The 15,704-nt window shown below is 39.0% G+C and overlaps 1 protein-coding gene across 4 annotated transcripts in view; it reads left to right on the top strand.

Annotated features, from left to right (window-relative positions):
• The window catches only part of LOC122559051 (ras-specific guanine nucleotide-releasing factor 2), a 244,258-nt gene extending 232,808 nt beyond the window's left edge, over positions 1–11,450 (top strand). For all 4 annotated transcript variants that reach the window (XM_087999794.1, XM_043708239.2, XM_043708251.2 and 1 more), the window contains one exon: positions 966–11,450. In XM_087999794.1, coding sequence (XP_087855920.1) covers positions 966–1,058 — 93 coding nt within the window. In that variant the 3' untranslated portion in view covers positions 1,059–11,450. The remainder of the gene's footprint in view (positions 1–965) is intronic.
• Positions 11,451–15,704: the final 4,254 nt, after the last annotated feature.

The following is a 15,704-nucleotide window of genomic DNA, read 5'->3' as shown; positions in this document are numbered from 1 at the left end:
TCAGTAACACTTGAAATAACTTTGCTTTGTGGTGCAGTAACAGGATATTGTTTAAGTTGCCAGTTTTGAGTGAGAATGCTGAAAAGAAAGAGACTTCGTCCAGAAAAAGAACAATCAATTCAGGCAGTACCTCAACCCATAATGGCCCCACTTCAGCCTCAAGTGACTGACTGATTGTACAGCAGTTGCTGAAAATGTGTTGCTGGAAAAGCGCAGCAGGTCAGGCAGCAACCAGGGAACAGGAGAATCGACGTTTCGGGCATAAGCCCTTCTTCAGGAATGAGGAAAGTTTGTCCAGCAGGCTAAGATAAAAGGTAGCGAGGAGGGACTTGGGGGAGGGGCGTTGGAACAGCAGTATCAATTGTACAGCAGTATCAATTTGCGTGCATAGACGGGGACCTTTCTGAATTTGTGGTTATTCCATTGTAACCATTGGAGTCCAGCTAAGAACCCTCCTAGAGCAACAGACCACGTGCAAAACCTGATGGAAGTTTAAGTTGACTTAAGAGTAATTTGGTTGGTGTGTTTCAACAAATTTTCACACTTCTCCATGTGAAGTTGGCAGGAAAACCTTCAATCTGTCTACTAATATGCTGTATTGTGCTGTACTTAACCAATTTTTTGTAGTGGGGCATCACTCCACATTCTGAGAGTTTTGTTATCAGGCAGTACTATTAATATTTTGCTAAGAGCAAGAAAAAAGGGTGTGAGATGGACAAGTACTAAAGAGCCGTGTCTATATATTTAGATATATGATAAAATGAGTGAGAGGAGAAGCACCGTTTCCTCAGACATGACTAATTCTCAAGTGAAATACTCCGATTATAAATATTCCAGTGTCCATAAATAGCCAGATCCATTTCCTTAATTACCTTTAAATTGCTTGTTCAGTGAAATACAATGCAGCTGCACTACTGTTGCTCTTTGAATGATAATTTTTGACATTTCCCTCCTTGCTGTTTTAGGTCATTCAATACTTACTTGACAAATCAATTATTATGGATGAAGATACGTTGTATGAGCTGTCCTTAAAAATTGAACCTAGGCTCCCTGCATGAGAACCAGCAAATCTGTGGCTGCAAAGATTCAGCAGCTTAGTATGACAACCCAGAGTGTATGTGGCGAGCTGCATGGAGTGTGACTTATCTACCCAGGGTAAATGTGAGTGTGAGTTTTCCTAAAGGAAAGATGGAACCTTACGGGAAGATTGCTTAACACACATTGGAAGATGAAGAACTTCTGCTTGGGATGAAAGATTAAGGTCATTTATATCCAGAAAACTTGACACTATGAATGAGCATAATTTCTGCAGAATGGAAAATATGAAGATAAGTTAAAATGAAAGTCATTATATTAAATTCTAAAAAGAACACATTATAGTGTGCACAAAAAAATGGCAAGCATTGAGGTAACTGTTCATCTGCAAGTCTGGACATTCAATATGATACAAATTATTTCCTTCCTAGGAGCTGTTTTAGTCATAAGCAGCTTGATTGGCTGTTGGTAGACTTTTGTTTTTCAGAGAGGGGTGTTCAGTATAAGACATGAAAACTGAAGGACTGTCTCAGCGTCCGAGAGAAATTATGTCTAAAGAACAACCTGAAGAATATAGCAGTGTTGCGTTTCATGAAGCATAGCGTGAAAGATGGTGAAATGCCACCACAGTTCTTAGTGGCTTCAAGAAATGAGCTCTTCAAACTTAAGTTGAGAAGTTCTAATGGCATGAGCTTTAAAAACATCTGCTTGCTGTACCATTGCAGCATCGTTGCACACATGAACCATTCATAAAATTACAAGTCGTACTGAAATAGTGATTTAGGGTATCACTGCTTGTTTATACTTTAACAGGCGTCCGTTTTGTATGTTGTATCTGGGATGTTCAGTAGTAGCTTTCAAAGTAGAATGTTAAATGTCTTTGAAATATGCTGATATTTAGTCACATCATCTTTGTGTTGAACTAAGTATTATGTTGTGCTGCTTGTTTGTGCTTTCCTACTTCCAAAGTCTTAAAAAATGTATTGAAATCTTGAATCAAAGCAGCCACAGACAGGGTGTGGGTCTATGCGAATAATAAACTACTGACAATTTTAATAATGTTTCAAAACATCTCCTGGAACACTATCATTCAAATATTCAAAAAAAATGATATTCCCAAGAATTTGAAAACTCATTCATCCTCAATGCCAAGGATTTTGCTCAAGACGATCCGCTAAGAACCAACTTTCAAAAAAGAATTAAAAAAAAAGAATTTATTCAATGTACAGTGGGTGACAATGTTCTAAGTTTTACAGTTTCTGGCAAGGTACAGACCTGAAACAGGAAGTGTGCATTATACCTCTCTGGCCCCTCTCTTGTCAGCATGTTGAATCCAATGTCAACTAACCAAGTAGGGGCTGGTCAAAGGAATGCTTGCTGTGTTTAAAAAGAGGACTCTATGCCTCATTGGTTATCGATTAGGAAAGAGGTTAAACCAAGAATTTAGTCAGGTAAATGATATAGTCTGGTCCCCCATTCCCCCTTTGCCTATGTAAAACACATCAGTCAGTTGTGGCCACTAATTTAAAGGCACACATTATCCCCACGCTCTCTGTGGTTTATATATGTCAGACTATAAAAAGTTAAAGTAATAAAGTCTGCTAATAGCTAAATGCTGTCACCTTCAAAAGCAGACTCTGCTGCTACGTACCCATATGACCCCTTTTCATCCACCTGTACATTGCCTCCTCTTTCTTGTTGGTACAGTCATATGACTAGGGAAAAGTAGAGTGGGAAATGAAATGTTGATCAGCTTGTTAACAAACTAAACAGATTGCTAATTGGTTATTTGAACAGAGCAGTGTTCTTCCAATTCTAGCACCAACTTGCCTTCCATATTTTTGGAGTCTGGCTGGATAGCATTGGATCGCTGACCCAATGTCATTGCATCAAATTTTACATATGCACATTTGGTGGATGGAAGTGGGGAGGTGTGCCCTGCATGATTTCTGCTAGTAAATTCCAGTCCACTGGCTTCTCTCCACAATCTTCACACACTCATGTTATGTTGAGGCCTATTGGGAAGACATTTTAATAAGATCTCTGCAGTTAAAGCTGGCTAGCTCGTATCAGAAATGGGTTCTGAAGAAAATATTTCACTACATCTAGCCGTAATAATTTAAATCAACGTGAAAGACTGTCAAACCTAGACCAGCAGTTTCAGAGACTTGGTAAAAACTCTCAATAATGGAGCATGCTTTCCTTTTACTCTCACCCTGGAACTTTAACAAAACATCACTAACAGTAAGTTAATACATCATTCTGTTTGTGTGATTACATAAGCAATTATATGATATTCTTTGTAATAACATGAAAACTTAGATTATGGTGTCCTATTTTAAGATGAGAAATTGTGGAAAAATGTCCTTCATATTTTATGAAAATATATTTTTAAGAGGGACAATACAAAATGAGGGCTATTTATTTACAACAGACAATAAAGCAACTCTCAGGGAGTCAACTCTTTAATGTACTAAAATCAAACAGTTGCAGGTGATATTATTCTTAAATTCTTTTTTATTTAATTTTCTACACAATATACTTTATGCTAAATTAAATAACACTGGTTGTTTGATCTGAAAGTTTCAGTTCTGTGCTTATATAATAGTACTGTTCAATTACACAACTGCAAGTATGCTGTCAATGTCATAGTAGGCAATATGCAATCATAGCAATCAGCAGGCAAAGCAGTTAATGACTCTTTCAATATTGATTGAATATAAGGCACAAGTATACAGAATAATGGTAGATAGACATTGGTTAACTCAGTTGGCTGGCAGTCAGTTTATGATACCAACAGGGTGGGTTCAATTTCTGCACTGGTTGACAGTACTATAGAGTACTCTCCATCTCAACCTCTCCTTTTGCCTGAGGCGTGGTCACCCACAATTTAAACCACCATCTCACACTTCTCTCTAAAGCCCTATGGTCTGGTAGGACTACAGTGACTTATCTTTTATTTACTATTAAAAGTAATTTAGGGATTTTCTTTTAACAACGAGCAGTATGTCAGTAAGAGATTACAATTTGATGAAAATGTGACGATGTGCATGTAGTGATTGTAATGAGGTCAGCCAGGTAGACCTCATAGAATATGAGTTCCCTGATTGGGGCTGGTAATCTGGTCTGCTCAGGGAGCCATGGCTGACAGATATAAATAGGAGTGTCTAATAATAAAAAATTAATAATAATAAAAAACAGGAGTGTCAGAGGTTCTGTTTACTCAGAGCTGGCTCTGAGGGAGCTGGTTCAGTGTCTGGAACTCTCCACTTTTAAATAGAGTGACTTGGTGACTGCCTCTGTGGAATTATTTCAGTTCAGAAGCAACTTTGTTACACCTGCTTCCATATTGAACTCTGGTGTGTAAATTTGCATATGTGTAAACCTCCCAAGAGGGGCTAATAGCAATTTTAATAATTCAATGACATTTCAACTGACATTTAAATTTATATAAATTTATATTGAAATTGAAGCGACTACAAATAGCAATAGGGTCCCTTTAAAAGCCAATCATATGACATCAACAAATGCTTAGTATTCATAGCTGCATCCTTACCTCATTGTGAATGAGATTGATTTAGTTTACTCGTGGTAGGTGGCTAACTTGTGCACTCTCCAGGAATTGAGATCTTAGATCAGAATGGGCAGCATAGTGGCTCGATTGGATCTCAGATGAGGAGCCAGGTGACTATCAGCAGCACCAGCACCAGCCAGTTCTAGAGTGTCCCACAGGTGGGCAGCAGAGTAGGGAATAATGGAGAGGAGCGCAGTAGAAAAGCACTGCTTGTATAACAGATTGTACAGTCAGATGCCCAGTTTCCTTGACCTCTTGGAAGACCAATATACCTAGAGGCTTGGAATGCTGTCTCAGATAGTTACAGAGGTGATCGCCTCCCACAACAATTTTGCTTTTGATTTCTTCCATGATTATGATTTCCTATAAATACATCTGGCAGGTTGGTAATTGATCGTTTTCCTTCATCGACAATGTCATGAACACTTTCCCAAAGTGGACAGAATGAGTGGGCTTTCTGCTGTGTGTTTCTGGATGGTTTCTCACGGTGCTGAATATCATTGACCCAACACATACGGTAATCTGTGCAGCCCTGCCTGACCAACCAGGAATATCTATCAACTGCAAACTATTCCACTCTTTTAATACTTAGCTGGTGTGCTGTGTACAGGCATGAGTGACTACCAATGAAGCTATGTACGCAGTACAAAGACAGGCTTATGACAGCATGTGTCATTGAACAAACAAACCATGTAGTTAATATGCTGTTCAGGTGCTTGAACAGATCTGTAGAGATCAGAATTTGTGAAGCAGAGTGCCTACAATGATCATAGTGTGCCGTACTCAGTGCAACTCTCCAGTGGATTGGATTGGAGTGATAGAAAAACAAGGAGCAGACGACAAACCATCTGCAGTTGACACCACTAAAGAGATGCAGAAACAGGAGGAAGATGGTGATCTGAAAGCAGCACCAACTGCTCCCCTTGTTTCCTGGGATGTCAAGGATTCTGTTATGACATCCATGTTCACTAACCTCCATCGGTCCCCCTTCCTTTCTTACATTACCCATCATCAACCAGTTCCATAAATTCAAAGCAGTCCTGTGAATAATCAACCACACATTTCGCACCTTTCCTATTGGTCCTCAAATTCACTAACAAACAACAAATAAAGTAAATTGCCGCCTGACAACTAACAATTCCAATGGGAAATATGATGCAAACTTTTATAGTATTGTACTAAACAACAGAAAGTTAATGATATAAACTTTTCTCAAAAAAGGCACACATTACATAGTTTTGCTCTCCCCTTTACTATTACTCCCACAATGTACAACCTTTACACCTTCAGTGGTGTGCAGTCCATCTACTCAGATCCTGGCTGTAACAGTTGAGAAGCTCTTAGCCAACACCACTGGAATCTGCGAGGGCCCCACTTAAGATTTATTCACCAGTACCTATGCAGGGGCTGACTTGACCATCAGAAGAGAAGACAACGTGTAAGGTTCTAGCATGGGTTGGGATGACTCACAATGACTGACAAGGGAAGACACTGGGCAAAAGTGAGGATTGCAGATGCTGGAAATTAGAGTTGAGAGTGTGGTGCTGGAAAAGCACAGCAGGTCAGGCAGCATCCAAGGAGCAGGAAAATTGACGTCTCAGGCAAAAGCCCTTCATCAGGAATGACTGGAAGACACTGCCTTGGCTGTTCACTGTCTCACTAAAGTGCAGCAAAGTGTTCTCTTGGGAAGTTGGTGGTGGGGGGGGGGGGGGTGATCATTACAGAGAAGATGGGAGACATGAAATTCAAACTCAGTTCAAAGTGCTTCCCATTCTCACCCCTTGCCACTCCCCTTAGTAGGAGGTGCTGCCTCCTATTCCAATGTCACATACCTTCAACCATGTCTTTCATGGTAACATTTCCAAAGTATCATTGGCTAGTTGTGCCTCAAGGTATGCAAAACTCAAGAAGGTTTGTCCAGTAAATACATACATCATGGCATGTTCGTGGTGAACTTCAGACACATGCATGATGCACCTATAGTGATTGAAGGTCAGCTGGAAGTTAATTGAGTAGAAACCCAATTTAGTTGTTGAAGACATTCTTGGTGGTCTCAAGGTGCTTTGATTGTCCCTTGTGTTTCAAGACTCCCGCGACTCGTGGAAAACTAGCCAGAATAGCAAACTAGAACATTTGCTCATCTAACTTGTTTTATAAGGAATAACGTTCACAAACATGAGATCCATTGCCTGCGAGGTGCACCTGGCAGCAATTTGTGAGATTCAAACAGTGTTGTCAGAAGTTCCTGAAAAGAGGCAGAGGTAAAGTTGAGGTGACCTTCACCAGCACTGTCAATGAGTTCCCAACTGGTTCATTTGGTAGAGGACCATTTATTAGGCAAGTCTGAGGTTCCTGAGTTACTAGTTCAGTTGCTTATGAAAAAACTTTGCCTGTGTGCACTAACTCGGAGTATTCCCTCCTGTGAGCTACATTTCCATTTTCATCTCATGTGTCCTACAAAGTGAAAGGTGGGTTGAGGAGAAGGCAGCTGCTGCTACTGTTTCTCTCATTCCCCATTGGAGATCCAGTGTAAAATAGCTGTGCTCATCTAAACATTGGCAGCTGGGAAGTGCTGGTCAACAGTGGGGGAGAAAAAATCCAAGATAATGGAAATATTCTGCAAAGTAGTGGAAGTCATCTCCAAAGCAGCGGAAATGTGCTGTCAAAATAACCTGAGAGCAAAACCTTTTATCTGTGTAAAGAAGCAGCTGCCGAATCTCTGTAGAAACTTAGAAAATTGACAATATAGAAAGCCAGCATTCAGGCAATTGTGTCAGCATTGTGTGAATAAACTAACAGCCCCTTTTAACTTGATTCAAGCATTTCTTTCTTCTCACTCTATTTACCCTGGAGGGTTCCAGGAAGTGCACACTGTTAAATTCAGGATTCTGTGTGAAAGAGAAGCTAATGTGCACATCATTTGTATAAGAGGTACGTGCAGGGGTTACCCATCTGCTGCAGATAGTGTTTAGTTAAATACGAAAGTCAGTTGTTTTCCGAGAGCCTCTTGACTCACCATCAATTTTCAACATTTTTCACCTGTCAGCCACACGGGGAGCCACCCACTTTACCCCCATTAAAATTTCAAAACACTGGCATTCTGTTTCCCATGATCTTTTAGACTGTTGTAAGATACAATTTAAAACCCCACCCCAAAACCAGCCATGGTCCAAGTCGAGAGCTAAATTGCATTCAGTTTCATAAGCGCACAGTCAGTAATCAGTGGATTTTAAAAGTTTTCATATCAAAAAATATTTATTTTGTTAATGTACACAGTTTGGTGATTTTATGTCTGTTTATTCAGAGGGCTCACTTTTATTAAAATTGCTTATTTTACCTTGTTTTAACAAAAGTCTTAAATACAACAGTATATTGCTTGCAAATGAGAAAAGCAACACAATTAAATTCTATTAGGCTGTCTGTTTACATAAGTTCCTTGAAGATTCTAGATTTGTGGTTCAACTAATGAGCTTTAAGTGAAAGTTTGAAATATAATCAAGCCAGCATAATTTCAAATGCGTCTTAAATGCAAATTCTCAAGAACAGAAGCTCTACCCTTTGAAATTGAATTACCTTGCTGCAGTGGTTTCGGAGGTGGATATTCTGCAGATTTAAAAAAAATTGTTAGTTAGATCTGAATGATGTTAGTTAGATGATCAGAGCATTGGCTAATTACATGGAAGCCAACAGCAAAGAGAGCTGAAGCAGCAGACAATATTTATCTTCAGTACTAGGTCTTGTTGAGATTTCATCTCTGAGGTCAATTTCAATTCCTGACCTTGTCAAGAACTTATAGTCAATACCAGGCTAATATTTGCAGAACATGGGTTCAAATCCCACCATGGCAGATGGTTTATTTGGATTCAGTAAGGGTCTGGAATAAAAAGCTGGCTTTGGCAACCATGTGACCACTGTTAATTTTCATATAAAGCCATTTTATTCACTAATGTCCTTTAGGGAAGGAATTCTGCCATCCTTACTTGGTCTGGCCTGCATCTGACTCCAACCCGACAGGAATGTGGTTGACTTTTCTCTGCCCACTGGGTAATTTAGGGATGGGCAATCAATGTTGGCCTAGCCAGTGAATAAAAATATTTCCTAAGATATTTCCCATGAATGGAAATATTTCTTAGATCTTTCCCCTTGCTAGTTAGATATGAATGTTTTTCTCAATGTCATGAACAGGAAATTTCCTTGCAACTGCTCCCACTACACTACCACATTGTTTTCATGGCAACAGGCACAATTTGCTCCTGAATTCATGGATTTTCCATCTGATTTCCCATGAAGTTTGAGGAATTGTCTGACCCTTGGTATTTTAAGCTGTAAATTTCAAACACAACCTCTCTTGAGAAAGTTGAATTTTCCTAATAGTGTTAAAAATTGGTGCTTTTGTTTTATCCTAACAATGGGTTATAATAAACAATAAGTTTAAGGTACTTTCTCTGAATTGAGTTTATGAAAACGTTTGAGTTATTTCCATTCAGTCAATGTGTAAATAGAAGCCGTTTTTTTACTTTTTCTAAAAAGGAATGCTATTTGTAATGTTAAAATAATACCATTAAATTGAAAAAATGTATGAGATTTTTCTGTGATCTCCCGCTGCGCACTCCTTCCCTCCACTCCTCACCCGATTCACCAACATCTCAATGCCAAATGGATGCAGTGTTCGAGTGTATGCTTCATTGATTTCATCCTGGGTATGTTTAGTTTTTATTATACCAGGTCATTTTGCAGTACCCCTTTATGCCCCAAAATATATCATTACTCTGTCCAGGTCAAATTAGACCGAACAATATGCTTTAGGACTGACTGGTAACCTCGGAGCTTGGTGTTGCAGAAGGCTTTGACCTCAAAAATCATATAGAGGACTTATACTTACAGTTCTATGTATCTCACTAGCCCCCTCAGATCCTTCAATATGTTATTAGACCTTCAATAGGAAGTAACATCGAATAACAGTTTCTTCATGTACCTAAGCATCCTTGCTGCAGAATTGGAAGAAACTGAGATGTGAGAGCTGGGTACATTCCCTGCTGCAACCTCACCATCATCCCCAGCTGTTGTAGGTACCAATAAAAGTGTGACTATTAGAAGAAGCTGTGGGAATTGCTGGACAATGCAAAGGGAATGGAAACTCAGCAGTGGGGGGGTGAGGGTGGGGGTCTCTGCCCAAATTCTCATTCTTCACACCTAGATAATAGTTATCTGACATAGCACAGTACATAAGAGTATTAAAGTGCAGAGGCAAATAGCAGTAGATGTGAATTGACCTGAGTGATCACTCATTCTAATCCTATTACCAGTTACAGTTATGCTATCTAGGAGTCAAAATACTTCACCGAAGGAACGGACTAAGGATTGGGCTGCTGTTGCTCTCTTAGTTTGACATGGATTGAGAGATCAACATCCATGTCATAACCCACATGGGCCACAAAATAATAGAAAAAAGAGAAAATAAGATATAAAAAATAATCTCAAGTCACCCCCCAAAAAATTACTTGTCACCATAGTAAACAACAATTGATGAGTTTATTGTGATTTATGGAAAATGAAAATATCATTGTCACTGCTTTATGAAGGCAGTACCTCTTTAGTCTGAATATTTTCCAAATGCTTACCAAAGTAAAGTCAACCTGTCATTTTTCTTACTGTTCAATTAAATAAATATCTTGACTTTCATGTCACAGTTTGAGGATATATGAAACATCTGTGTTGCTTTGGCAGACCTTGAGTCCTGCTCCAGATTATTAAACTAATGTTTTCTGCTTTAAGTTGCAAGAAATGTCATTCAATAAGTTTCCTCTTTCTAATTCCAAAAATACTTCCTGCTGAACATATTTATTAAGTGCTGTGGTCTCAGAACAAAACCTTTTGAAAACTAACTTGTGAAATATTAAACTTGTGTCGAAAAAGTCGTAACGATGACAGTGTTTCTGTGTTGGTTGTTTTCTGTCGTGTTTAGTTACCTCTCCTTTGGTCTGTACTGAGATAAACCCAAAGTAAAATATTTTGATAAATGTTAGAAATATATCTGTCAAGTTTCTGTTTAGAGTGTCTTGTAACATATTGTTCTTTTTAACGTATTGTTGAATGTATAAAAAATAACTGCATTTTGAGTAAAGAAAAGGACTGCGGGATGATACTTCCAAACCAAAACATTTAGAATGTCAGATTAGAGTGAGGTGTTCTGAATTGTGGTGTTTTGGTCATAAATATCAAGTATGATCATTCACGTGCTTTTATATTGTTATTGTTATTGTTAAATGTGCTAAGTGTTAAATTGTAGACATCTACACTGTGAAACTTGTTTCAGTTGATCTATTTTGGTTATCTTTGATTCAGTAGAATTGGGAAATTCCAAATAGATCTGTTAGCAGAAGAGATGAGATTCAAGGAGGATTTAGTGAATCTAATGAATATCCATTCCTCATGCCGTCATTGCCATCCATTGACAGTGCAAATTGTAAAGAGTGTCATTTTGTTATTTATTATGCACATGACATGAAATGCAAACTGATTGTTTCAGCATGGATTAGTAGTTTGAACTTTATCCTGCTTCAATCTGTTCATTTTGGTAATGAGTGAACCTGGCTCAAAATAATACTACAATAGTCTCTGGCAATTTAGTACAATATTTATTTTAATTAATGCATCTTATAATGTCAGATTCTATATGATGAAAAACAAGATTAAAAACAAGATTAAAATGCATGGCTTGGCAGATTGTGCAAGACCTTTTCTATGTATAAAGATGTAAGTTGAATTGTACAAAGCATGAGATTGTACAAAGCAAATTTGATCTCTGCAAATAAATAAAATGCTATCTTTTGCTGGGTAACAGATGATCTTGGATTTTTATTACTCAGCGTCCATTTCACTGTAAATCTGTAACATTGTATATTTTGGTATATTCATAAAATTAAAGTGTACACGCAAAGCACATATATTGGAGCACCACCAGTGTAAATTCTCCTCAAGGCCACACAACATCCTGACTTGAACGTTATCATCTTTCCTTCATTGCTGGGTCAAAATTCTGGAATTCATTTCCGAACGGCACTGTGTGTACCTACACCACATGGACTACAGCAGTTTAAGCGGGCAATTCCCCACCACTTCTCAATGGCAGTTGGGGGTGGGCAATAAATACAGACCTAGCTAGTAATGTTTGCCCCATGAATGAATAAAAAAATTGCAATGTATGTGATACAAGTATACCAGTTGCTTTCATAATTATGCTTAATATCTTGTTAATTTTTCATTTGTAGACTCCTTTAATATTTTTTAGTCAACATTAGGGATTGTTGGATGAGGGAGTGAGTTGAGGCTCCTGTACTAAGCTGCCTGTTTGTCCACAGGTTGTAATGTATTTGACTTGTGCCATGTAGATGGTAGACAGACTCTGGAGGGCAAGTAATATATTCATGCATAGGATGTGGGCTTCACTAACGAGGCTAATATTTATTGTTCATCCTCATTTGCTTTATAAATGTGTTAGTGAGCTGTCTTCTTGTAATCCATGTCATGTACACAATGTACTTTGAGAAAGAGTTTCAGGATTTTTACCAGCAACACTGAAGGAATAGTGATATATTTCCAAGTCAGGATGGTGAGTGACTTGAATAGGAATTGCAGCTAGTGCTGTTGTGTTCTCATGTATCTGCTACTCTTGTCCTTCTAGATTGTAGTGGTCATGGGATTGGAAAACACTGTCGAAGGACCCTTGGTGATTTACTGCAGTGCATCTTGTATGGTCCGCTACTACTGAGCATCAATGGTGGAGGGAGTTGATGTTTGTGGATATATTGCCAACTAAATAAACAGTCAAATTCCAAGAGGACAATTCAGTCCCTTGAACCTGTTCTGCCATTCAATAAGGTCATGGCTAAACTGTTTGTCTTGAATTCCATGTTCCCTTCTACCCCAATAACCCTTGATTCGCATCTGAATGGAATCTATCTGCACTCTCATAAAAATACTCAATAACCCCACCTTCAACGCTCTCTGAGACAGAATTCCCAAAGACATGCAACCCTCTGAGAGAAAAATAATCCGCTCCCACCGTATGAAAGAACGACTCCTAATTTTAAAATTGTTCCGTTTAGTTCTGGACTGACCCACAAGAGGAACCATCCTAATACATCCACCTTGCCAAGACCATTCAAGGTCTTATACACATTGATCAAATCACCCAATACCCTTCTAAACTTGTAGTCCAACCTATCCTCTTCAACAATCCTCAACAATAAAAAGAGGGCTGTTCTGTTCTGGATGATACCAAACTTCTTGATCATTGTTGGAGATGTACTTGTGGGTTGTTTTCCATCGAACTCCTGACTTGTGCCATGTAGATGAGAGATAGACTCTGGAGGGCAAGTAGTTGAGTTACTCACTACAGCATTTCTGACCTGATCTTGCAACCACGATACATGATATGATTGGCTTGTTTCTGGCCAATGGTAAACATTAAGACTTTGACAGTGGAAGATTTAGCCTCGGTAATTCCATTGAATGCCAAGGGATGATGGTTAGATCCTGTCCTGTTGAAGATGTTTATATATTTGGCATTAGTTTGGCAGGGATATTACTTGTCACTTGTCAGTACAAGCTTGAATATTGTTTTGGTCATGTTGTATTTGTCTATGAATGCTTCATCATCTGAAGGAGTTGTGAGCAGTCCTAAAGATTGTGCAAACATCAGTGAAAATCCTAACTCGGACTTAACAATGAAGGGAAAGTTATTGATGAGGAGCTGAAAATGGTTAGGCTTAGGATGCTATCCTGAGGAGCTCCTGCAGAGATGCCCTGGAACTGAGATGATTGACCTCCAATAACTACAATCATCTCCCTATGTGCCAGGTATGACTCCAGTCAATGGAGATTTTTCTCCTTGATTCCCACTGACTCTAAATTCACAAGGGCTCTTTGATGCTATTCTCTGCATTAATAACTTGAATTCATTAACAATCATATACACAAGTAGGCGTATAAAGAATTTAATTTTAACTTTGAGCAATAGTATAGAATGGAGAATATCAATTTAACTTTCTACATTCACCAGAGCTGAAAATGTGTTGCTGGAAAAGCTCAGCAGGTCAGGCAGCATCCAAGGAACAGGAGAATCGACGTTTCGGGCATGAGCCTGAAGAAGGGCTTATGCCCGAAACGTCAATTCTCCTGCTCCTTGGATGCTGCCTGACCTGCTGAGCTTTTCCAGCAACACATTTTCAGCTAAGAAATTAAGGTGCAACCTTCTCGGTCTGTTGGCCATCCACTATGATTATTTATTGGTAGTGTTTTGGGTATGTCTATGACACCAGATTTCCCTGGCTTCGATTTGTCTTTTCCTCCTGAATAATATCACAATTCTGCTTCTCAAAGCAGATGAACAAAGAATGTACTAGAAATAAATCTCTACTTTCCAAAAAAGTATGGAAGGTTTTTAAATTAATGATCACAGTAATGTCCAAGATCTTTCTAAACCATCACATGTCCTGCAACTTAAATGTCGTCAACTGCTGAATTACAACGATATCATTACTATGTCTCACAGTAATATACAGAATATGATACCTGGCTTTGCATCATCTGGACATGTAGAAAATGGAATCCCGTCCAATTGATGGAATTAATGAAGATTTTAGATGACGTTTGTACAACCACATCAATGGCACCTTGGATTTTTGAGAATCCAACCAAATTGTTCAAAGTTGATGGCTTGCTCACACTCTCCTTTTCTCTTTTTCTCTTCCCTGTTGTCTCATTCTCTGCTGGGTTCAAGTAGAATTGATTAAACTCCGGTACGTGCCTAAGCAAAGTATTATGAAAAGCGATCTCACTGAAACTTAAAAAATACTTGTAGGGATGTATATGGTAGGTACAGGTAAGATGTTTCTTCTGGTTGGGGAGACTAGTAACTGGGGCACAATTAGAAAATAAGGAGAGTTGCCACTTACATCTGAGATGAGGAGAATTTTCTTTATTCAGAAGGTTGTGAACCTTTGGAATTCTCCACCACAAAGGGCTGAGGAGGATCAGTCTTTGAGTATGTGTAGAGATTGACCAATTTCTGATTCCCAGTGGTGTTTAAGAATGGGGCAAGTAAAAGGCATTGATCGATTTGATCATTAAAATTCGAATTAGGTTTATTGTCGTATACTCGAGTACAAAGTACAGGAGTACAGTGAAATGTGTACAACATCGCCACACAAGGTGCCATCTTGGGTACAAAGTACCTAAGTACAAAATTAGATTAGATACAAAAATATCTCCATCAGAGGAAGGGCACCTGGTATGAGTTCTAGCTCAATTGCCCTGTCTAGCTTTGCCTTTGATGTTGAGCATCTATGGTGATAGAAATTGACTGCAGGTCCATGCATGTATCCTGCAAACTGATTCTTCATGATGGCCACCAATCTATTGAAAGACACAACTAGATGCATTTATGTCAGTATGGTACTGATAATGCGGTAGACACTTCAATCCTTCAGCCCAATTTACCGAGTGCCTCTGATAAACTTGCTCAATGTTTCTGTATCTATGCATATTGACCAATTCCTTAATGGCCGAGACCATGTGATTGTTGCCTCTCTGGGTACTGGTCTCTGGCTATCCTCCGAGGTGCCTGGTCTCTGGCTATCCTCTGAGTGTCAGTGACTTGGGGCATTTATTCATCAACCAGCTGTCAGGACGTGTCAGTGATATGCTCACCAGACTGTGCTCCCAAGTGTAATCTAGGTATAGTATCCACCAAAGTGAAAGTCTCTGAGCTGGTGGAGGCTGCAGCTGAAGCCTTATCAATGAGTGTTCAATGGATTCCTCCTCGAAAGTGGAGGTGAAGTTAGACTCTTTGTGGGATAAACTGGAGTATTAGTTATGTAAAAGGGATAAAATCTTGTGCACATTGAGAATGAGTCAGCACTGGTGTTAATGGGGAGCAGCACAGCACAGCAGAGCTTACTGGGCTGATTGGTTATTGAGATCTCCCCATTCACTCTTCTTCAGTAAATACAAGAATCATTGCTTTTTATGGTGCAAGGAGTTAGCTGTCCATCAATTCCTTGCCAATCACAGACCATTGAGACAAATTAAG

The sequence above is a fragment of the Chiloscyllium plagiosum genome, unplaced genomic scaffold, assembly GCF_037043375.1.
Source record: "Chiloscyllium plagiosum isolate Xiang-an unplaced genomic scaffold, Cpla_swu_hap1 HiC_scaffold_2, whole genome shotgun sequence".
NCBI lineage: Eukaryota > Metazoa > Chordata > Chondrichthyes > Orectolobiformes > Hemiscylliidae > Chiloscyllium > Chiloscyllium plagiosum.
This window is presented reverse-complemented; position numbering and strand designations above follow the sequence as displayed.